Source organism: Triticum urartu, chromosome 5A, assembly GCF_056163025.1.
Source record: "Triticum urartu cultivar PI428250 chromosome 5A, HENAU_Tu73, whole genome shotgun sequence".
Taxonomy (NCBI): Eukaryota; Viridiplantae; Streptophyta; class Magnoliopsida; order Poales; family Poaceae; genus Triticum; species Triticum urartu.
The window spans coordinates 642,569,658-642,593,573 of record NC_141877.1 but is presented as its reverse complement, the minus strand read 5'-3'; the positions used below and the strand labels follow the sequence as shown (position 1 = coordinate 642,593,573).

Below are 23,916 nucleotides of genomic sequence, written 5' to 3'. Positions count from 1 at the left end.
GAGGCCGGCCCTAGAGGGGGCGCGCCAAGGGGGGAGTCCTACTTGGACTCCCGGTCCAAGTAGGATTCGCCCCCCCCCCCTTTCCTATTCCAACTAGGAGAAGGAGGGAAGGGAGAAGAGGGGAGAAGGAAAGGGGGTCCCCCCCAACCCTAGTCCAATTTGGTTTGGGATTGGGGGGTGCGCGCCTCCACCTGGCTGCTGCCTCCTCTCTCCACTAGGGCCCATGAAGGCCCATTAACTCCCCGGGGGGTTCCGATAACCTCCCGGTACTCCGGAAAAATGCCCGAACATCCCGGAACCATTCCGATGTCCAAATGCAACCTTCCAATATATCAATATTTATTTCTCAACCATTTCTAGACTCCTCGTCATGTCCGTGATCTCATTCGGGACTCTGAACAAACTTTGGTTCATCAAATCACATAACTCATAATACAAATCGTCATCGAACATTAAGCGTGCGGACCCTACGGGTTCGAGAACTATGTAGACATGACCGAGACACATCTCCAGTCAATAACCAATAGAGGAACCTGGATGCTCATATTGGCTCCTACAAAACTCTACGAAGATCTTTATCGGTCAAACCGCATAACAACATACGTTGTTCCATTTGTCATCGGTATGTTACTTGCCCGAGATTCGATCGTCGGTATCATCATACCTAGTTCAATCTTGTTACCGGCAAGTCTCTTTAGTCGTTCCGTAATGCATCATCCCACAACTAACTCATTAGTCACATTGCTTGCAAGGCTTATAGCGATGTGCATTACCAAGAGGGCCCAGAGATACCTCTCCAATACACGGAGTGACAAATCCTAATATTGATCTATGACAACTCAACAAACACCATCGGAGACACCTGTAGAGCATCTTTATAATCACCCAGTTATGTTGTGACGTTTGATAGCACACAAAGTGTTCCTCCGGTATTCGGGAGTTGCATAATCTCATAGTTTGAGGAATATGTATAATTCATGAAGAAAGCAATAGCAATAAAACTATACGATCATTATGCTAAGCTAAAGGATGGGTCTTGTCCATCACATCATTCTCCAATGATGTGATCCCGTTCATCAAATGACAACACATGTCTATGGTTAGGAAACTTAAGCATCTTTGATTAATGAGCTAGTCAAGTGGATGCATACTAGGGACACTCTGTTTGTCTATGTATTCATACATGTACTAAGTTTTCGGTTAATACAATTCTAGCATGAATAATAAACATTTATCATGATATAAGGAAATATAAATAACAACTTTATTATTGCCTCTAGGGCATATTTCCTTTATGTCGGTAGTTGAGAGCCACAACCACCAAGTATGCAGTGTGATGCCGGTGCGCTAAGGTCTTGGATGGCAAGGTCACCGAGTTCCAAGGGCCAGGAAACTCTGGGCCATGAGACCGGGCAACAACCTGCTTTGGTGTCCTTGCGCCCGAACCAGAGAAAGTCATGGACTAACTTGGAGATTTTCTTGAGGATTGGTTGATTTTTCACCACAGTAAGTGGGATGTGCACCGGCATCATGTCCCCACGAGAGAGCAAGGAGGCCTTCCAAGTAGCTAGCTTCTTGATGAGCTCGTCAATGAGTGGGAGCAAAGCGGATGTAGATGCCTTGCGGATGGATAAGGGGAAAATGGAGGTATTTGATGGGGAATTCTGCGAGCGGGCAGGAGAGCAGTGACTCGACGATCTTCAACTCGTCGAAAGTGCAGCGGATCGGGGACGCAAAGCACTTGAGGTAGTTGGTGTGGTGGCCGGAGGCATCGCCGAAACCCCGTAGGAGGTCCCTGATGGCCGCAAGCTCCCAGGCATTGGGGTGGCAGAAAACGAGGGATTTGACTCGCTCCTCGGCTTGATGATCGAGAATACCTCATTTGAATGTTTTATTTGTAAGAACATTCCTTTATCTGTAAGAACATTCCTCGTTTGAACCAGGACTTGACTGCTCTTTGTAGGAACGAAGTATGTCTACCAAAGGGGGTGAATGGGAGTTTTAAAATTTCTTCGCAAATATCAAAACTCTCGAAACCCAGCAGTGGAGCGAATGAGAACAGTATACAGTGAGTGAATACAAACTACCAAATGGAAACTAAAAGCATGCATCGAGACAAATCACATGATAGAAACAGTTCGAATGTTAGGAAGGGAACAGAGGTAACCAGTGATGCTCGATGGCGACAAGGAATTTGGTAGACCAGTTCGTCCTTCTGCACAAGGACTACGTCTGGTTGGAGGGCTTGTGATTTAACACAGAAGATAAACTCTCTTCGCCCTCTTCTCCTCGACAATTAGTTCGTCCATCAAAGTCGATCACTCGCGGTAGATACTTGAGGCGATCTCTGAACCTTTACAAACTTCTTCTTCGAGAACCAAAATTACTCTTGGTCTCTGAAAAAATTGACACCTAACCGTCTAGAGAGTTTGCAGCTCTCAAGAATAATAGGCGGAGCATACTGGACTTAGATTCGAGTGATGCTGGACCACTATCTAATTTTTCAGCTCTAGGGGTTTTCTCTTGGAGGATTTTAAACTCAAATCACTCAGGAGAGGGGGTTGCTCAACAATATTCTCACAATCTAATGGAGCAACCATCGGACAACGCCGGCGCAGGGTGGCTATTTATAGCCGCAGCCTTCCCTGGTGGGAAATGACCATTTTGGACACGCGGCCCAGCCAATGGCCAACCGGCACGTTCACGATGGTTGGATTTGGAGCAACGGTAACATTACTTGGGGACCAAGTAATGCTAACTCCTCGGTCTGAGACAAATCTCTCGCAGCGAAGAAGATCATAGTCTCTTGCTGGCAAGTATTTGCTCGGAACACAAAGAGATTTCTGTCGCAACTTTCATAGGATTTGGGTTTAGTATCAGAGAATCGAAGCTTCGAACGCTACACCCTCTTAATAGTATGGTGGTCCTGTGACTCAATAAAGAGAAGAGAAACAATAAAAAATGCTATGTCTTTATTTGGTCTTCAATCTTCTCGGACGCAGTCACTTCCTTCGGATGAGCACCGAACCAACTGCTTCGCGTCAGCAATTTTTAAGGGGTCACTCTTGTTATCATAATCTTCGGTGATAACTTTCACTGCCACGCAGGGGATTATCTTCATCGTTTGTATCAAACTCCTCTTGATTACAGGGACATGTTACTCTGTGTGCACTAGCAAACACCTAAGTCTCATACTGTTTATGTCAACAAACTCCAAAACATAAGGAGGCAAATTATTGCACCAACACTCTTCAATAGTACGTGTTAGAGCTATGGATGCTCAACTCGCTAGATTCCTTTTTGGTATGTCTGTAGGGAATTGTTGGCTACTTGGAGGTAGTTGCTCAATTCATACAAAACTGCTCAAACCATTTGAGGGAGTCCTGGATTAGGGGGTGTCCGGATGGCCGGACTATACCTTCAGCCGGACTCCCGGACTATGAAGATACAAGATTGAAAACTTCGTCCCGTGTCCGGAAAGGACTTTCCTTGGCGTGGAAGGCAAGCTTGGCGATACGGATATGTAGATCTCCTACCATTGTAACCGACTTTGTGTAACCCTAACCCTCTCTGGTGTCTATATAAACCAGAGGGTTTTAGTCCGTAGGACAACATACAGAACAACAATCATACCATAGGCTAGCTTCTAGGGTTTAGCCTCTCCGATCTCATGGTAGATCTACTCTTGTACTACCCATATCATCAATATTAATCAAGCAGGACGTAGGGTTTTACCTCCATCAAGAGGGCCCGAACCTGGGTAAAACTTCGTGTCCCTTGCCTCCTGTTACCATCCGGCCTAGACACACAGTTCGGGACCCCCTACCCGAGATCCGCCAGTTTTGACACCGACATTGGTGCTTTCATTGAGAGTTCCTCTGTGTCGTCGCCGTTAGGCTTGATGGCTCCTACGATCATCAATAGCGATGCAGTCCAGGGTGAGACTTTCCTCCCCGGACAGATCTTCATCTTCGGCGGCTTCGCACTGCGGGCCAATTCACTTGGCCATCTGGAGCAGATCGAAAACTATGCCCCTGGCCATCAGGTCAGATTTGGAAGTTTAAACTACACGGCTGACATCCGCGGGGACTTGATCCTCGACGGATTCGAGCCACTGCCGAGCGCGCCGCACTGTCACGACGAGCATGATCTAGCTCTGCCGCCGAACAGTACCCTGGAGGCCGCACCCGCATCGGCTTCGACCCTTAATTCAGAGCCAACTGCGCCGATTGAGGATGGGTGGTTGGACGCCGCCTCGGGGGCTGCGATCTCAACGGCGATCAAGCCGAACACCGGCCCCGCACTCCGCGAGACTCGTGACTCCAAGGAGCCGGACTCCGAACCCTCCGCGCCCCTGCCGATCGAATCCGATTGGGCGCCGATCATGGAGTTTACTGCCGCAGACATCTTTCAGCACTCGCCTTTCGGCGATATTCTGAAGACACTAAAGTCTCTCTCTTTATTAGGAGAGCCCTGGCCGGACTACGGTCAGCAAGGTTGGGATACGGACGATGAAGAAATTCAAAGCCCACCCACCACCCACTTTGTAGCCACTGTCGATGATTTAACCGACATGATCGACTTCGACTCCAAAGACATTGACGGTATGGACGCCGATGAAGGAGACGATGAAGAACCAGCGCCTATTGGGCCCTGGAAAGCCACCTCGTCATATGGCGTATACATGGTGGACGCACCAAAAGATGACGACGAGGAGCGGAAGGACGCACCGAAGGCTTGTTCCCTCGAGAAGCAGTCAAAGCGGCGACGCAAGCGCCGCCCCAAATCCCGCCTCGACAAAAATAATGATCACACAGACCCAGCGCTGGAGCAGGGCGAACCGCTGCCGAACAACGGCAATCCAGATAATCAAACCGAACAAACAAATTCTATCAAGGATAATGGTCCGGACGACATAACGCTGGACAGGCACCCGGAGCAGCAGAATGACCGTAAAAGGCTTGTTGCCACCGCGAGGAGTCTTAAAAAGCATAAGCAAAGGCTCAAGGATGCGCAAGACACACTCCAAATCAGATGGAGTAAAATACTCAACACAGCAGCGATGTACGCCGACAATCGCCCCTCCAAGAGCTACCCAAAGCGGAAGCTGCTACCTGAATTCGGTGAGGAGGCCTCAGACCCCCCACAACCAAATATCAAAGCAGCCACCTGGCCGGATAAATGACCCCTCTACCAACACAGAGCGGCATACAATGCCACTCACAATACAACACGCGACCCATGCGAGGGCTCGCACCCAAAGGACGGCGCAACAAGATCCATCTATGGACCACGCAAGCGCGCCCCAGCATACAAAGCAACACAACAAACATCCGAACAACGCGGTACACCCAGCTACAGGGGTGTCGCACACCCCCTATGTTTCACCGATGAGGTGCTGGACCATGAATTTCCAGAGGGATTCAAACCCGTAAACATAGAGACATACGACGGAACAACAGACCCTAGGGTCTGGATTGAGGACTACATCCTTCATATCCATATGGCTCGAGGAGATGATCTCCACGCCATCAAGTACTTACCCCTCAAGCTCAAAGGGCCAGCTCGTCACTGGCTTAAAGGCCTCCCACGAAAGCTCCATTGGAAGTTGGGAAGAGCTCGAAGATGCCTTTCGGGCAAATTTTCAAGGGACTTATGTCCGACCTCCGGATGCGGACGATTTGAGTCATATAACTCAATAGCCCGGAGAGTTAGTCCGAAAGCTTTGGGACAGGTTTCTTACTAAAAAGAACCAGATTGTCGACTGTCTGGACGCCAAAGCCTTGGCAGCTTTTAAGCATAGCGTCCGTGAAGAATGGCTCGCCAGACACCTCGGCCAAAATAAGCCGAGAACGATGGCCGCATTAACAAGCCTCATGACCCGCTTTTGCGTGGGTGGGGACAGCTGGCTAGCCAGATGCCGCACCAGCGACCCCAGTACATCTGAAGTTAGAGATGGAAACGGGAAATCACGGCGCAACAGCAATAACAAACGCCGGAATAAAGAAGACAGCACGAAGGGCACGGCAGTAAACGCCGGATTCAAAAGCTCTCGGCCAGGTCAAAAGCCGCCCTCTAAAGGCACCAGGGATGAACTGTCCAGCCTCAACAAAATTCTGGACCAAGTATGTCAGATCCATAGTACCCTGGTAAACCTGCTAATCATACCCATAGAGAATGTTGGGTCTTCAAGCAGTCCGGCAAGCTCAACGCCATACACAAGGGGGGGATACACCAAGTGAAGACGAGGATGAGCCTCCCAAGCAAGACACTGGGGAACAAAAGAAATTTCCACCAGAAGTCAAAACAGTAAACATGTTACACGTGATCAAGGGAAAAAACAACGCGGCACTCCCAGGAAAATATACCCAGGTGCCTGTCACCGCGAAGTCCTGCCACTGGTCGTCTCAACCGATCACTTTCGACCATCGCGATTACTCAGCAAGTATCCGACGCGCAGGATGGGCTGCCCTGGTATTAGACCCAGTAATTGGCGGATATCACTTCACACGAGTCTTGATGGACGGTGGCAGCAATCTAAACCTAATATATCAGGATACAATCCGCGGGATGGGGTTAGACCCAACAAAAATTCGCCATAGCAATACTACCTTTAAAGGAGTAACGCCAGGCCCAGGGGCTCGTTATACGGGCTCCCTCATACTACAAGTTATATTCGGCTCCCCCAATAACTTCCGTCGCGAGCATTTAACCTTCCACATCGCTCTGTTGGCTATCAAGCACTGCTCGGACGCGAAGCTTTCGCTCGCTTTAATGCAATACCACACTACGCCTCCCTCACACTCAAGATGCCCGGTCCACGTGGGATCATTTCAGTGAACAGAAATATCAAGCGATCTCTGCGCGCCAAAGAGAGTGCGGCTGCCTTGGCAGCCGCACACTAAAGGCGCCCGGACCAGCGAAAGAATCCAATAGGTCGTCAAGACCTTAGACACAACTAATCAAGTCCGGCGCCGCTATTTATACCGAATAAATGGTCACACCCCTATTTGTCAATACAAGGGGCTCAACGCGTGCAGACAAGCGGCAATTTCTTCTCATCTTGAATTATACATGGTTTCTTTAAAAACTATCTTTTTGCACGAAAACTTTTTCACCTAAATTCCTCTCTTTTATAGATGATCATCGTGCTACACCTGTCCAGGATATGGCACAACGGAGACACCGGCGCAGACGTGCGGCAGGGACCCGCTCCAAGGATTCTTTTTAGATTAAGACCCTGCGTAAACCTTTTTTACTGTCTCTTGTTGATACATATCCACCGTTGAGAAGGATGCTGACGTCTTGGCATGTGGCCACGCCAGAACAATGCACATACCTGGACACAAGGGGCTTCTTACAAAGGCCATTATTTAGGCCCAGTTTATACCACAAAGATCGAATACCTTAGGGAGTGTTCGGCGTCGCGAGTTTGGCCTTATATGCATCAGCTCCGATTCATTGTCTTTGGTCAAATGTTGGGTTTGCCCGGCTCCTGTGTTTTGGTGCCTTACGTTCCGCTTTACCGGCTAAAGTAGCACTAGGAGAACTACTGCGATTGTGCCCTGGTTCATCCGGACAAGCACCTCAGTAGAGAAAGCCGAAAACTGACTGTCATGATATAGCGTGAGACTGGTCAACCACTCGGTGACCTGTTGGAATGTTAGAATTCCTCCGCCTTAACGAAGGGCCGTTTTCCGGCCAGGCATGTATGCACCCCGGGATCGGGAGAGTGCGGAGCCACCAGGGGCTATCTAGTAGCCCCACTGTCAAACTCCTATGGCTAAGTGAAAGTGCTAAAGCATTATAGTCCGGTTGCCTCGCTCGCTCCGCTATCACCTCCTTAATAGGACCAAGACGTTGGGTTAAGTGTGAATGCGTGTTTTCTGCGAGCACCTCCGCATTATATGTGTGGGGGTTGAAGTCGACGGCTGCAATCTTTTAGGTTATACACATGTATACATAAACGGCCGCCCAGGAGGCATCATATTACTTTCAGGCAAAAGTATAAAAATAGCCTTATAAAAATTTATAAAAGCATTTCGCTTACAATGAGATTACATATCACTCAAACATAATATTTTTTGAGCACTGGGTCTCTATCAAACGAGCACCCTCAAGAACTTCTTCAAAGTAGTGCTCAGCAGCCATTCGACCTATGGTCGAATCCCGCGCTGCAACAGTGGTAGCATCCATCTCCGCCCAGTATGCTTTTACACGGGCAAAGGCCATCCGTGAGCCCTCTATGCACGCCGACCTCTTCATCGCATTAATGCGCGGCACCACGTCAAGGAACTGCTGCACCAAGCTGAAATAGCTGTTCGGTTTTGGCCTTTCCGGCCATAGCTGATCCACAATAGACCTCATGGTGAGTCCGGACAACCTATTCAGTTCGGCCCATTCGGCTAATTGGTCAGTCAATGAAAGCGGACGCTCGGGAGAATGGAATTGTGTCCAAAACAGCTGGTCCACTTCACGGTCCGTCTGACCCTGGAAGTACTTGGCCGCATCGGTAGCGCTCGCCGCCAAATCCATATACACATCCTCCGAACTCCACAGCCGATCCAGAGAGGCATACCATGGATCTCCGAACTTCCTCCGCAACATAAAGGATTTCCCAGCTACAATATCCCCGGCTTCCCGCAGCTCCTCCTTCTTCGCCCTCAAAGCAGAGCGGATGTCTTTTCTCGTCGCAGCAGCCTTCTCAAGGTCCGATTCCTTCGCTAGGTTTTCCTTTTCAAGAACCCGGCAACGGTCGGCGGTGGCTTTTAATACTATGGCCATCTTGGCCATCTTATCTCGGCTCTCGCCATGCGCGGCCTTCTCGGTTTTCAACTCTTCGGCCGCCTTCAAAGCAGCTGCATTACCAAACCTCGCTTGTTCCTTGGCTCGGGCAAGTTCTGCCCGCAAGGCTTCAATAGTGGCAGCTCCATCTGCAGTCAAAACATATTAAAGATACTGGCATCATGCTGCTCTTACTATATGGCGTTTACCAGATAATGACACTTACACTGTGCCTCGTCAAGCCTTTTGTTAACAAGCTCGATGTCGGCGTCTGCCGCATCCAACTACCGTTTTAAATGGGCAAACTCGCTGGTCCGGCTAGCCACTGGAGCTTCCATCACCTGCACATAGAGGCAGTATGGCTATTACCTGGGAATATGATCCTCTGTTCGTCGTCGTTTCCGACGACAACCAGAGTCTCAGGGGCTACTATCTACACAGGGCACACCTAGCATGTGCAGGACTATCATACATTATTTTATGTACCTCAAAGTCTGTCAGTAGACTCATAAAAGCTTCATGCAATCCGCTTTCGGCGGACGAGATTCTCTCCATCATCGTATTCATCAGCACAAGGTGTTCATCTGAGATGGCCGCTCTCCCTACCAACTCCCTCAGAACATCCGATCGCACACCAGATGGTGCCGGACTCTCTTTTCCGCTCTCTTCAGGAGCCGGACACTGGGAGCTTCGGGGGTCAATGGGATTATCTTCTGGCCTCACCAGACTCGGAGAGGCCCTCCGCGACGACACTTCGGGGTCACCCGCTTCCGGAGCGGAGGAGTCCGGAGGAGGCGTTTCACTCTCCATCATCTCTGGAAGAAGATCCCCCGAAGACGAGCTCATTTGAGAGGGGCTAAGGCCCGAACTGCAAAGATATATGCAATGGTTATTTTCTTAGAAGAAAAAGATGGCATACCTGTACTATTAAAGTATTTCGGGTCACTTACGACACGCTGGAGAATTGATCCCCCCGCGGACTTTGTGCGGCAAAAGCACCCCCAAGGTAGGACCCTCGGTGGGAGAATTCTTTTCCCGTTTGGAAGCTTCGGCTTCCGAATCCCCGGGCGCAGTCCTTTTCCTCCTCCGGTCGTCTTCCTTCATGGAGACGCTCGCTCCCTCGGTTAGAATGGGCAGCGTTGGGGGGCCGCGTCCGCCCGTATTATCCTCCCCAGTATCTTCCTTCAAGGGCTCCGGGCAAGGTGCGACCTGGAGCATCTTTTCCAATACCGGATTGTCCAAACCCTCAGGGAGGGGGGCCGAACACCGAATCAACTTCGCCTTTGTTAGCCAGTCCTGGTCAAAAAGCAAACTCTCAGAAATAACTTCGTAACAAATGAGGGATAGTATGTTCGGCCGGAAGATTCCTTACCTGTTCGGCGGCGCGGTTACTGCTCAGGCCCACGTCCTCGGGGATTTCCGGACACTCTACCTGAGGTCCGAAGAATGACTTGTACATCTCCTCGTGCGTCCGGCAGAGGAAATTTTGAATGACACGCGGTCCCTCGGGATTGAACTCCCACAAGCGAAGGGGCCGGAGTTTGCAAGGCTGGACTTGACGAACCAGCATAACTTGTATTACCGCAACCAAACTAAAATCTCCATTGAAGAGATCTCGAATGTGGCTTTGTAGTATAGGCACGTCCTTGGCTGGACCCCAGCTCAGACCTCTGCTGATCCATGACATCAGTTGTGGTGGAGGGCCCGAGCGGAAAACAGGGGCGGCCGCCCACTTGGCACTTCTAGGAGCCGTGATGTAGAACCACTCCTGTTGCCACAATTCAGACACCTCTGGAATGGAACCTTTGGGCCATGGAGCTCCCGTCATCTTGCATATTGAGGCACCTCCACACGCTGCATGTTGCCCCTTGATCATCTTCAGCTTTATTTCAAAGGTCTTGAGCCACAGGCCAAAGTGAGGGGTAACCCGGAGGAAGGCCTCACACACGACAATAAATGTCGTGATATGAAGAAAGGAGTCCAGAGCTAGATCATGGAAATCTAGCCCGTAATAAAACATCAAACCCCTGACGAAAGGATCCAGAGCAAGGCCTAGACCTTGGAGGAAGTGGGAGACGAACACGACGTTCTCGTTGGGTTCGGGGGAGGGGACGGCCTGCCCTCGGGCAGGCAGCCAATGCAAAACCTCGGCGGTCAGATATCTGGCCTCCCTCAACTTTTTGATGTCTTCTTCCGTGACGGAGGAAGACACCCATCGGCCTTGAAGGCTAGATCCGGACATGATTGACAGTTCGGGGCACCTGACCTGAACTTTGGGTGTTTGAGCTTGAGGTGGGGGAAGGATTCGATTGAGCACGGGAGGGAAAAATGAAAGCCTTGTCCCTTTATAAAGAGGGTGAGTATCAAGCGTCCTCTCCGTGGCCGTTTGGACTTGCCTATAGTCTGGGAGTCCTAGAAGCGGTTGGGTTACCCACGCCCGTATTGATGAGAATCCCGGAATAAGGGGACACGATCTCTGCTTTAACAAGACGTGCCAAGGAAACCGCCTCGCATGACGCGCTGAGGTGGGATAATAAAACGATTCGAATAAAGGCTTGGCAGTGGTGCGATGTCACACTACGGAATACGTCAGCAGATTAGATTTGTGTAAATATTATTCTCTCTATGGCAATATGTGGAAACTTATTTTGCAGAGCCGGACACTATCTTTGTGTTCAAAATCTTCTATGAAGTACTTGGAGGAGGAACCCGCCTTGCAATGCCGAAGACAATCCGCGCGCCGGACTCGTCGTCATTGAAGCCTGGTTCAGGGGCTACTGAGGGAGTCCTGGATTGGGGGGTGTCCGGATGGCCGGACTATACCTTCAGCCGGACTCCTGGACTATGAAGATACAATATTGAAGACTTCGTCCCGTGTCCGGAAGGGACTTTCCTTGGCGTGGAAGGCAAGCTTGGCGATACGGATATGTAGATCTCCTACCATTGTAACCGACTTTGTGTAACCCTAACCCTCTCCGGTGTCTATATAAACCGGAGGGTTTTAGTCCGTAGGACAACATACAGAACAACAATCATACCATAGGCTAGCTTCTAGGGTTTAGCCTCTCCGATCTCGTGGTAAATCTACTCTTGTACTATCCATATCATCAATATTAATCAAGCAGGACGTAGGGTTTTACCTCCATCAAGAGGGCCCGAACCTGGGTAAAACTTCGTGTCCCTTGCCTCCTGTTACCATCCGGCCTAGACGCACAATTCGGGACCCCCTACCCGAGATCCGCCGGTTTTGACACCGACACCATTGTTAATATTTTATTTTCTATCGAGGCGACCTGAATTGCTAGATTGTTCATTTATCGCTTTGTAGTTCATTGAATCTTTGAATTTACTTTGTGGATGTACAGTAAATAGTCTAATTGAAATTCCGATGTAAACATGTTGGGTAAATGAATAATAAAAAAGTAACTGATCTCTGCTTTGTTATGATGTTAAGATTAAATGTATTTGAAATCATTCATATGATTGTACTTAGGTTAGGTATTTTCTAAAATTCTTATTGACACTGAAAATACATTGTAAGGTCATTGTAAATGGTGTGTATGCTTCCAAATGCTGATATAAGGAAGATGTCGCCCTGATATCACAAATTCATTCCCGTGCGAGCTTTAAACAAAGGGCATGTTAAACCTTCAAATTACATGTGTCTTTAGGGTAGCTGAATTCATGACATACCACAATATCAATGCAAAATATGTAGTCGTGCGGATGCACTAGGTGTGGGGAGTAGCTCGCGGAGGGTGGCCTTCACGTCCTCAAACATCCAGTTGTGATGTTGCGGTTCAATGACAGGTATCTCATGCGGTAGCTGAGCTCATTGCCTTGAGATTGATCACGTTTGGACGCATTATGATCAGGTAGACACTGCAGCCACCGTCGGTGAGCACGAGAAGGGGGATACGCCATGACATCGGTGGGGCGCTCTCTATTGAAATAGAGGGTGTTGGTGCTTTGGGTCAGGGATGTGTGGTATTTTTTTCCCGTTGCACGCACGGCATATTTGCTAGTGTATACAAAAAAATACAATGTGTATGAAAAAAGTGAATCATGTATTTAAAAAATGTTAATTGGGCAATAAAAAATGTTAATCAAGCATTTGAAAAATAATAAATGTGTATAGAAAAAATATTTGTCATGTATACGAAAAGTATATACAAAGCAAATACAATGTGTATGGAACATGTAGATCATGTGTTTAAAAAATGTTAAACATGTATAAAAAAAGTGTTACTGGTGTATATACATTTTGAGAGAAAAAGTGTTGATTGCCACTAAAAATGTTCGCCGTGTATTGAAAAACGTTGACCTTGTATTCAAAAAATGTTCTTTCGTGGGAATAAATGTTAATCCTATATTTAAAATTAGTTAAATGTGTATATAAAATTGTATTAGATATATACCAAAAATATACAATGTATATGGAGAAAAATAGATATGATAAAAATTAGTTTTAAAAAAAATTAATCATGTATTTTTTAAAAGTTAAACATGTATATAAACTATCTTTCTGATGTATACAAAAAATATAGAATGTGTACCGAAAAAAGTTAACATGTGCAGGACAAGAAGAAACTGATGAAAATCGACAAAGAAATAAAGAAAAACAAAGTAACCCAATAAAAACCAAAAAAACCTACAAAACTAATGCAAAAGAATGAAAACAATGAAAACATATTAAAAACAAAAAACCAATGAAAACCAACAATATAGCAAAGAAACCCGAGAAAAAATAAAAACAAATAAGAGAGAAAAGAAAAGGACCCAATAAAAACGGAGAAAGAAGCAAAAGAAAACCGTAGAAAAAAAAGGAAAACTGGTAAAAAAGGAATAAAACAAAACAAACCGATTAAAAAGGAAAAAAAAGAAACAGAAAAACCAAGAGGAAAACACAGCGAACATAACTACAGCGAGCGAGCCTAAAATGGGCTGGCCTAAGAGCATCTCTAGCAGACCCCGTATAAGTGGTCAAACCCGTAAAATAATCGTTTTTTGCAGTTCCAGTCGAAAAAACGTGACCGAACAGATCCCTTAAAATTGTCGGACCCTTAATTTTTGTTAAGGAATCCTGTAAACGCGAACACGAAACCTTTATATATACAATTTTGAAGGCAACTTTGCCAGGCCCTGCATACCGGTCAACATTGGCGGTTAAGGAATCTTTACTCTCGCCAACGCCACGAAGCTCGCCCGGCCGCCGCGCCCGGCCGCCCCGGCCACCGCGCTCGCCCACCGGCCGTCCGATAGCTAGCCGGCCCTCCACCCCGGCCACCGCGCTCGCCCACCGGCCGTCCGATAGCTAGCCGGCCCTCCACCCCGGCCACCGCGCTCGCCCACCGGCCGTCCGATAGCCGGCCGGCCCTCCGTCCTAGCCGCCGCGCTCGCCCGTGGCTCCGCGGCTCTCGAACGGAGCTAGCTAGTTAGCTCGAACCATTCGAACGGAGCTAGCTAGCAGCTCAATTGATTCTAAGAGCTAGCTAGCTAGCTCGATGCGCCGGCCGTTCGATCCGGCCGCCGCTCGTCCCGCCCCGGCAGCCCTAGCCTTCGCCCGCGCCGTGCTCGCCCCGGCCGCCCTGGCCTCTGCCCCCGCCGCGCTCGCCTCGCGTTTTCCCTCGTCTGCCTGTTCGCTGGATTGACGCAAGGAAGAGGACGACTAAAAAAAAGAGCTAGCTCTGGGTCCGTTCGATATATTCGGAGAATATTCTTTTTTACGGGTTGATTATACAGGGTCTGAGTATGTCCTCGTCCGCGCCGGCCAGCATATACCCTTTTCCGCGAACTCCAAAAGACTTACGCGGGTCGGGATTTTGCGGGGTCTGCTAGAGATGCTCTAATACTGTACAGAGCACGAAAAATACTTCAGACGAGACAGAAGCTAGTCTGACTATAAGCAAGTTATAGCTCTCGCGGTTGAAATTGGTTGAAGCTTTAACTCATGAGAACTAGATTCGTCCGATGTGAATGGGACGTTTCAGCGAAAATTTAACTGGAACAAAGAAAAATTCCAGGCCGGATAGATGCTCCCGTAATCATTTTCTTAGAGGGCGAGAGCAGTGGACAATACTCTCTTGCATCAAGCAGTGGCCCGAGTCGTGCAGCCGCGTTAGGCCCCTTCCTTGTCAGCACGCCTTATAAAACGCTCACCACACACAACCAGCCCACTCGCCTACGATCCGCGCACGTACGTCAAGATCATTCGCCCCCGCCGCCTTCCGCGCTCCGCGCTCGCGGAGCTCACCGGCCGGCCGTTGGCGTCCAAGAGCAGACACATCAGGTAAACCATCGACCCTCCTCCTCCGGTTCCAAACGTCGAGCGAGCAGAGCAATGTTCCAAGTCGTGTAGATGCCGACATCTTAGTTTAGTAGGAGTAGTAGTCGTTTACTTGTTGTATAAACGCCCTCGCTCCCCTCGCCTTCCCCTTGTCCGTCTCCGCCTCAATCTCCGGCGGCGTGCGCGAGCGCGCTCGATCCCCTCCTCTCCAGCCCCAGGTGCGATCTCCTCCCGACTCGATTCGCTCCACCGGTGCGACGGAGTCTAAGTTTGGACAGATACTCATGATGCTTTGGATCCCTCGTCCCACCGCTAGCTGCTCCTCCTTCTGTGACTTCGTTGCGAATTTTGAGTTTTCCGTCCATGGATTACAGCTCCAATCAGGCAATCAGCTGGTGTGATTTTGGACTGCTTTGTCCCTGCAAGTGTTCAGATTGGCAAAGACCTATCGTGGGGTGGGACTAGAGAAAACACAATCATTATTTTCGCAGTTCCTGCACGGTGATTTGGTTCTGCGACCAGACGATCAACGTTTTGTTTTGATTAGGCTGTGGCCATTTGCTTGAGTTGATGCATTTTCTGTTCATTCTTTTCTGAATTTGCTAGCTGTGGCCATTTGCTTGAGTTACTCTGCCCCATGTTGTTCACATAAAGGAGGAAAGTTCGTGGTCTTATCTAAAAACGCTATCATAAGTTTGTAGGCATTAATCTTTTTGAAAGTATCAATACATATATAGCTGAATGTTGACTTTGCCATAGCTGATGATGCGGTCTAGATGTGCCTTCTCTTTTGGAACTGCCTAACAAAATATAATCCACTTGCGCTTAAGTTCTGTTAAACCAATACACCTGTCATGTGCAAATATCCCTTCTGGATTGTGGTTTTAATATCTGTTGCTTGTGCAAACCAATACCCTTACAAGTTTTACCTTTCACTTCTACATGTGGTAGTTTTTGTCATATTTGACTCGAATATTTTTTGCCACACTTTTACTTGTGTATTCTATTGACTCGGTTGTTGTTTTCAGATGGACAGCCACACTTCATTACCGCCCCATGAAGCAACAATGGGCATCTCATCCTTGTCCGGGAGCAAAATGTGCAGAGGTGCATCTTGCGACTTCGCCGACTCCACCAGCACCTCGAAAGACGCAAAGGAGAGGTCTGCGTCCATGAGGAAGCTCCTGATCGCCGTGATCCTCTGCGTCATATTCATGGCGGTTGAGGTGGTTGGAGGCATCAAGGCGAACAGCCTTGCGATCTTGACCGATGCAGCCCATCTCCTCTCGGACGTCGCGGCCTTCGCCATATCTCTCTTCTCTCTGTGGGCAGCTGGTTGGGAAGCGACGCCTCGGCAGTCATACGGATTTTTCCGTATAGAGATTCTTGGCGCACTGGTTTCTATTCAGCTCATATGGCTCCTCGCCGGAATTCTCGTCTACGAAGCTATCATGAGGCTCGTCAACGGAAGCGGGGGCGAGGTGCAGGGCTCCCTCATGTTCGCGGTATCAGCTTTTGGTCTGTTCGTTAACATTGTGATGGCAGTGCTGCTTGGCCATGACCATGGGCACGGTGGCCATGGCCATGGACACTCACATGACCATGGCCATGATCATGGTAACTCGGAGGACGACCATGGGCATGATCATGAGCAGGGCCACGCACATCACCATGAGCACAGCCATGGCAGTTCCATAACCGTCACCACTCATCATCATCCTCATTCAACCACAGGACAACACCAGGATGATGCCGAGGAACCGTTGCTTAAGCATGATGATGGTGCCAAGGAAGCTAAGGAGACTCGCCGCCGTAACATCAATGTGCACAGTGCTTACCTGCATGTGATCGGTGACTCCATCCAGAGCATCGGCGTGATGGTCGGAGGGGCTCTCATCTGGTACAAGCCCGAGTGGAAGATCATCGACCTCATATGCACCCTCATCTTCTCCGTGATCGTGCTGTTCACCACGGTCAGGATGGTTCGGAACTTGCTCGAGGTTCTGATGGAGAGCACGCCCCGCGAGGTCGACGCCACCAGGCTCGAGGGCGGCCTCCTTCAGATGGAAGGCGTGGTTGCTGTCCATGAGCTGCACGTCTGGGCTATCACGGTGGGGAAGGTGCTCCTGGCGTGCCATGTGACGATCGAGCAGGATGCGGACGCCGATCAAATGCTCGACAAGGTCATTGGGTACATCAAGGAAGAGTACAACATCGGCCATGTCACCATCCAGATCGAGCGCGAGTAAGGCCATTGTGTTTATGTGTGCCGAGCTTGCTTCCTACACTTGAATATTGTGTGAATGCGTGTGGATTGGCAGTCATCATGGTCCCTGAAAATTGCACGGCAGATGGTTCACCTTGTAGTAGTCCCTTTGCCAAAGTTTTCAGGGTACTGAATGTGCAAGGTTTCCATGGATTTTGTATGGTTTTGGTGGGCATCTTATCTGTAGCCTTGCATCTTGTGATGTAGCTTTAAGACAAATCGACCCAACTTCAATGCAAACTGCTCGCACTGGACAAGCTTCTGCTGCGCGCCACCAAAATCATACTGTACTTCACATACAAGCACTCTGGGAATTCGATTATCGGATCCTTGTAGCTGTTCTGATCCTGCTGGATGACCTTGATCAGTTCCTTCAGCATGTCCCTTCTCCTTTTGTTAATGACAACTGCAGCAACAAGGTATCTCAAGAGATTCGGCGCGTTTGGATGCATAGCATTCAGATACCTCTCTTGGGAGAAGAGCTCGATGATCCCATCCCTTCCATTCTCACATGGTTGAAGAAGATGAAGAGGCTCCAATGCATCGGCCATATCCCGCTGTGGAGCTGGTTTCGAGCATCTCTAGCAGATTCTCTATGTCCGCCCGGCCCACAAAATAACCATCGAAAAAATGGCCCGATTAGGTACCGTATATCGGGCCGGCCCGCAAAAGAACTTACGACAACCTCCAAATCTTTTTTGTGCACATTGAACCTTTTTCAGATACAATTTTGGAACATTTTTTAACAAGTTAAACATTTTTAAATAGTATGAGACATTTTTTCAAACAACATGAACCTTTTTACATTGTATAATTTTAAAAAAAATGTTTGAACATGTTTTTGAAATACGTGAACAATTCTTTAACTTTCATGTGCATTGTTTTTGAATGGTAAGAAAAAATTTGTCCCGTGATCATATGTTGGCCGCCACCAGCACAATGTTCACGGGCGTTTGCCGGGGCTATTTGTGACCGATTGCAGACTTACGATAGTCTCGCCTCTGGTGCTCCACTAAATGGACCGGTCAAACACAGTACTTTATGTAGTGGTTTAGGAAGGTTATATGGACCCGTTCGAACTTGTTTTAGAACCTTCTGTGTAGATATTTTTCTTCTTTCATTTCCATGTGTTTTGTTTAGTTTCTCTTGGTTCTTTTCTTCACCAATTTCCTTTGGTTTTTTTTATCTTTTTATTTTTCAACACGTGTCTATTTTTTAAAGTACATATTAAATTCATAATGTACATTTTTTCAAATACATATTTTGAATTTTTAAATAAATGTTAAGTATTTTAATAGCATGAAACCTTTTATAAAACTAAGTGAACATTGTGTTAAGTAAAATAAATAAATGTCCGAACATGTTTTCAAAATGCATGAATATTTCTTTAAAATGTCACGTACATTTTTTAAATGGTACGATATGTGTTTGTCCCGAGATCACACGTTGGGCCACCACATGTTCAGTGTTTGCACGCACTTTTTGTGCTAAGGATATTTTGCACCTATCCCTACTCCTATTTGACGCATTTTTTGAGAGGTGACTCCGATATGACGGTTTTTTAGGGGTCTCCGATATGACGGCTTAAGCGCCGGTTAGAGTGCTTGCAATAAACCGGCACCTATCCCTCCACAATACTGTATATCTAAATGGACCAGCCCATGTAGGTATTTTCTGTCACCTTGTTTTTGGAACCTTCCCATGATTGCTCTGATGGTTAGATCCTCAAAAAGAAAAGATTGTCCTGATGGTTTTTTTGGGCGGGTTTTCTTCTGGTTTTCCCTCACACGAGATTTTGCTGGTGTTCTCAGTTTTTTACCTTCCTTTTTTCTTTTTATCAAATTCGTGAACTTTTCACATATTCATGAACTTTTTTCAAAGAAAATTGAACTCCTTTTCAAATATGTGAACTTTTTCTCAAATTCGTGAACCTTTTCCAATTTTATGAACTTTTTCCAAATTTTTCTGAACTTTTTTATCAAATTCGTGAAAAAAAAATCATTTTTTGCGAACTTCGTTCAATTTTTTGTTGAATTTTTTTCAAACTTAATATTGTTCTATTGTGGAGTCATCGTGATTGATGTCGTCTTGAATTTGATCCTTTTTCATACTTTACCAGTTGCGGCTAGTTTAGAACTCCATTTGCAATCTTCTTGAATACTTTCATCACCTTCGCTAGCAAGATACTCCTAGTTCCGGTTGCGAGCTTGTACACAGGCATTTCCCCAAGGGTGTCTTAAAGCTCCTTCACCAAATTGCAATAATGAGATGCTTTTTTTTAGGGACCGACGCGTGCTATACAGCCCAGAGCCATTCATGAAGATTGGCCTGATAAGTCAGCGGAAGCAGCAAAGATTAACGACTAGTTCCGTCGCCGAAAGCAAAGGAGCATGGCGGTATGTGAGCCGTTTGAAACGAGCGTCCCGACGATTTGAAACCCAATGTCAGGGTCATCTTCAACGACACTTAAACCGCCTGCATACATTCGGATCACACGGTTCAGACGTGTTATATCATTCAACGCGAGTTTATATTGGTCCATCGAACGGTTTGGATGTATTTTTTCCGTAAACCGAAGACAAAATACGGGTGGCTTTGCGGCGTCCGGACCGCTGCCATGTTCGCTCCTAACCGCCCTCGTCCACCAAAAGCCCACCCCCGCTCGTGTGCGCTTCCCGCCTGGAACGGTTAGCGCTGCTCCAGAGCGTAAGTGCCGCATTCATGTCCGGCCAGAGCGAACGCAACCTCTCACTAGCTCGTAGAGCACCGTCCATGTCGTTTCCCATTGCACACGTCTGCTTCGTGTTCAAACGACACCACGACCGTCAGTTTGTCCGTCTGCCGCACACCATTGCCATCCGCCCGCTATATAAACTGTGGCCCCGGCCATAGCCGCAGTCATCCTCCTCCAGCTCCTTTCTTCTCTTTGCACCACTCCACCATGGCCTCCTCACACTCCAAAACTCTCTGGAACGGACTGCAACCAGAGGAGAAGAAGGAGATGGCCCTCATTGTTGCCGGCAGGCAGCCGAAGGCTGACGACATCCAAATGGAGGACGTTGCCGAGGAGGAGTCGGCACCACCCTCGTCGGCGCATGGCACCATGAGCATCGGCGAGGCCCGTGCTCATTACATGGACATGGTGCGGGAGGAGCAGTTTCAGGAGGCACATGTCAACGCGGCCTACAACCTCCAGCTCCTCCAGGACCACCAGTAGGCGGAAGAGCAGCTCACCGCCGGCAGGGCGATCTCGCCGGACGCGGACGTAGTGAGCAGGCGACGCTGCTCGAGTCCTACCGCTCCACCCGCGAGATCCACCTCGACCGCTGGCGGTACCGCCGGTGCCAGGCGGAATTGGAAGCCGCCTACAAGGAGTTTGGCTATTCGGCGCACAAGGTATGGCGCAAGACCAACGACAAGGAGGACATCGCCGGCTTCGCCAAAGTCGCGACCCGCCTCCACAACTACGAAGTCGGCACGTCCACAGGTGTCGTCGGCAGCAAGGAAGATAGTGCATGGTAGGTCGTCGCCGCTCGGGTCCCAGAAAGGCAACCACTCTTCCCCTTCGCCTGAAGCCAAGCTTGGTGGGTTGATAATCGGTAACAGCTTACTCACTCAAACTGCGTGGCGAAGGCAGAGCTGGAGGGCGCTGGGACGGAACTGAAGATGACGAAGGTAAGTGGCGGTGCTTCAGTTCTCGGGGCTCACGGCCGGCTACGGGGAGCGGGCGTCATCAGTCATTTAGTTAAAATAGAAGTACATCAAAATTATAACTCTAGTCGCTTTTAGCTGTCATTTAGTTAAAACAGAAGTACATCAAAATTATACCTCTAGTCGCTTTTAGCTGAAATATGTCTAAAATGTAATGAACTTCGTCATGTTTATATAAAATCCATCATGTATGCATAAATCTCTTTCAGTTTATATGAAAACCCGCTCGGTTTGCATGAATTTCTTTCCTTTAGTTTCATTTCAACAACGGTCGAAATATATGTGGGCAATGTTGTTTCAGCAGTGGTTGAAATATACGTGGACATAGTTGGATTGGATGTCAGCTTTCGTCATCGGTGTCTGCGGACTGGTCTTTTTGTGCATGGACAGATGGCTGAGCAAATTTACGGGTCAGCATCGAAGATCCCTTGGTCATCCATCTCGGGACAAGTTGTTCAAGCACTAAAGCTACAAATATACTAGCCTCGGCGTCATCCATTATCACTCCCCAGGATCGAGATGCTCTACTTAATTTACTTATCTTCATTCACGTCAGCAGCTCATGTACATACAGAAGGCTCACAAAACAAAGAGAAAAGAAAACGAGCGGCGGCAGCAAAAGTGGCCGATGGATCATCAGGAGGACCCTATGAGTCATCATCTGGTGTTAACTGTTAGACTAACCTAATCATCTCTGGTGTGGTGTGGCCTTGTGCTGTGATGCATAGCCCGGCCAAAACGAGGAGCCATCAGCTTCTTCTTTGGTTCTTTGTTTGTTTACTAGCCTGCCTGCTTTCACCTCCACTCCTGCGTGTCGCATGGAAAGCAGCCCTCCTGCGCGACGTCGGTGATCTGGACCCCCGTGTCGTAGACCTCGCCGGCGCGCCACCGGCTGGGCAGCACCTCCCGGTCGGCCCACACCCACTTCCCGTCGTACCCGCCGGTCACCACCACCCTGAACTGCAGCGGCCCCGCCGGCGCCTGCCGCGTGCTCCACGCCGGCCCGTGCTCCCGCGTCATGAACTTCCAGCTCGACGACCCGACCTGCATCCGTCACCGCCAATGAAATCCCGTTAGAAACAAGCACGTCAGTGGTTCTTGGGGAGGGCGGGGGAGGGTTTGCTGCAGCTGCTGGTGCCCACCTGCGCGACGTCGACGGCGACGATGTCGGTCTGGCCGCCCTGGTAGAGGAACCGGACGGCGAGCTCGCTGGGCGCGCGGCTCCGCTCCTCCACCCGCACCGAGAGGTTCTTGCCCCTGTACTCGCACGGCACCCTGCACACGCGCATCAACACCGACAAATTTTAACCTTCCAAGTCTAGGTCGTCCTAGTAACTACTGTAGAGACAAATCGTGTCCTGTGCTTATTTATGGTGGGCACGTTCGGTGGAGACTATTTGCCTCGTTTCTCTTACTAGTACTTATTACGAGTACTCCACTACGTTCAGCGTTGAAAGGTAAAAAAAATGGCACATGGCGCGGTTGGTGAAAAAGAAGAGCTCAACAGAGGTGGTTTCACTTTTACCTCTTGTACTCGACGTCGACGGCGCGGAGCTTGGTGAGCCGCGCGGCCATGCCGGGGCGGGCCATGGCGGCGAACGCCGGGCTGCTCAGCACCAGGTCCGTGCGGTTCGTCCTCATCCTGGCGCGGTCCGTCACCACGACCCTGGCGCCGGCGCCGCTGCAGAGCTTCTTGTCCTTGCACCTCACCTGCGCTCGGCACACCGAGACCAATTTGATTAGCCAAGGAATCGAGATAGCTCGGTTCTTGGGCAAGCCGACGATCAAGAAGCAAGTGAATCCAGAAGACGAGCCAAAGCCGTTGGGCACAAGATTTCTTGGTGTCTACCTGGAAGCAGGCGCCGCAGCCGACGCCGCCCCGGTACAGGGCCGGGCCGGCGGCGGCGAGCAGGCCGCCGTTGAAGGAGGCGGCCGCCGTGCCGTACCCGCAGGAGCCGGCTGCACGGAAAAGGCAAACCCAGTCAGAACTCAGAACCACCTCCTCTACAACCCACACAACACACCGGCAGAAACCAAAAGTAGAGCAGGTCGAGGGATCCATCCATGATCCATCATCCATGGGTGGAGGCACTTACCGGCGAGGGTGAGCGAGGAGGTGTAGTAGGCGGCCTTGGAGTGGCGCGCGCAGCGGTCGCAGGCGGAGGCGAGCGACGGGATGGTGAAGAGGAAGAGGAGCGGGAGCAGAAGGATGGATGGGGAGGAGCCGAGGCGGACAGAGACGGCCATCTTCTTTTCTTTTCCTTTCCGTTCTTCCGAGCAGAGTAGCGGTGGGTCGTTCGCTCGCTTGATGAAGCAGAGAGAAGCTCAGAGAGAGAGGGGGGGGGGGGGGGGGGGGGGGGGGGGCTAGGATGATTCTTGTGCGTGACAACTGGTTATATACACCACCACCACCCCGGGTCAGTCCCGACCCGTATGCCCTGCACTGCAGCTCACGCAAAAGCAAAGCAGGTTCGCACCCGCACGTTTTCCTCCGCTTCTCTCTCACGCACGCACGCACACCTTTGACAGTAGTGGTATCTTACCTGGAGGAGTTAAGTAGTGGAGTAGTGAGCCGGCATGCAGGCAGGTATAATTGTGTGTAGGTAGGGTACATGGAGGTGAGGACAGGGCACGTGCCGATACGGACGGCGCGACGGCGACGGGAGGGTGCGCGCGGGCCGGCCGTATATGTCGACGCGGGCCGGGCCGGCGACAGAGGGTAGGAGGTGTGGGTGCATGGTGACATGCGCGCGGCAACATGGGCGAGGGTGGGCGGCCGTGCGGTGAAGCGGCGCACGGGGAAGGGGACAGGAAACGGAAGGGAAAAGGGAAGGGATCGCGTGATACGGTGGGGGTCGGGGACGATGCC

At 49.5% G+C, this 23,916-nt stretch overlaps 2 protein-coding genes across 3 annotated transcripts; one reads left to right on the top strand and one right to left on the bottom strand.

Moving 5' to 3' along the window:
- Nucleotides 1-14,924: 14,924 nt before the first annotated feature.
- On the top strand, nucleotides 14,925-17,513 carry LOC125511342 (metal tolerance protein 1). Of its 2 annotated transcripts, none has more exons than XM_048676687.2 (2): nucleotides 14,925-15,073; nucleotides 16,099-17,513. In XM_048676687.2, the coding sequence occupies exon 2, from the start codon at nucleotides 16,099-16,101 to the stop codon at nucleotides 17,317-17,319; it is 1,221 nt and encodes a 406-aa protein (XP_048532644.1). In that variant the 5' UTR covers nucleotides 14,925-15,073; the 3' UTR covers nucleotides 17,320-17,513. The 2 variants fall into 2 exon arrangements, with proteins under 2 accessions (XP_048532644.1, XP_048532645.1); XM_048676688.2 differs by lacking the exon at nucleotides 14,925-15,073 and adding an exon at nucleotides 15,126-15,288.
- Nucleotides 17,514-21,570: 4,057 nt separating this feature from the next.
- LOC125511341 (expansin-like A1) lies at nucleotides 21,571-23,410 on the bottom strand. Its single transcript, XM_048676685.2, has 5 exons — nucleotides 23,144-23,410; nucleotides 22,897-23,006; nucleotides 22,573-22,757; nucleotides 22,190-22,322; nucleotides 21,571-22,091 (listed from the first exon to the last, which is right to left on the bottom strand). Exons 1-5 carry the CDS (start codon nucleotides 23,292-23,294, stop codon nucleotides 21,843-21,845), a joined length of 828 nt encoding a protein of 275 aa, XP_048532642.1. The 5' UTR covers nucleotides 23,295-23,410; the 3' UTR covers nucleotides 21,571-21,842.
- Between the last annotated feature and the right edge of the window lie 506 nt (nucleotides 23,411-23,916).

What these genes read in the sequence shown, in the direction of transcription:
- LOC125511341 (XM_048676685.2), bottom strand. Translation starts at nt 23,294, where the DNA reads ATGGCCGTCTCTGTCCGCCTCGGCTCCTCCCCATCCATCCTTCTGCTC. An exon ending in CTCCTCGCTCACCCTCGCCG is followed by an intron (nt 23,007 to 23,143) that starts GTAAGTGCCTCC and finishes TTTTCCGTGCAG; the next exon opens with CCGGCTCCTGCGGGTACGGC. An exon ending in GTCGACGTCGAGTACAAGAG is followed by an intron (nt 22,323 to 22,572) that starts GTAAAAGTGAAA and finishes GCGCGTGTGCAG; the next exon opens with GGTGCCGTGCGAGTACAGGG.
- LOC125511342 (XM_048676687.2), top strand. Translation starts at nt 16,099, where the DNA reads ATGGACAGCCACACTTCATTACCGCCCCATGAAGCAACAATGGGCATC.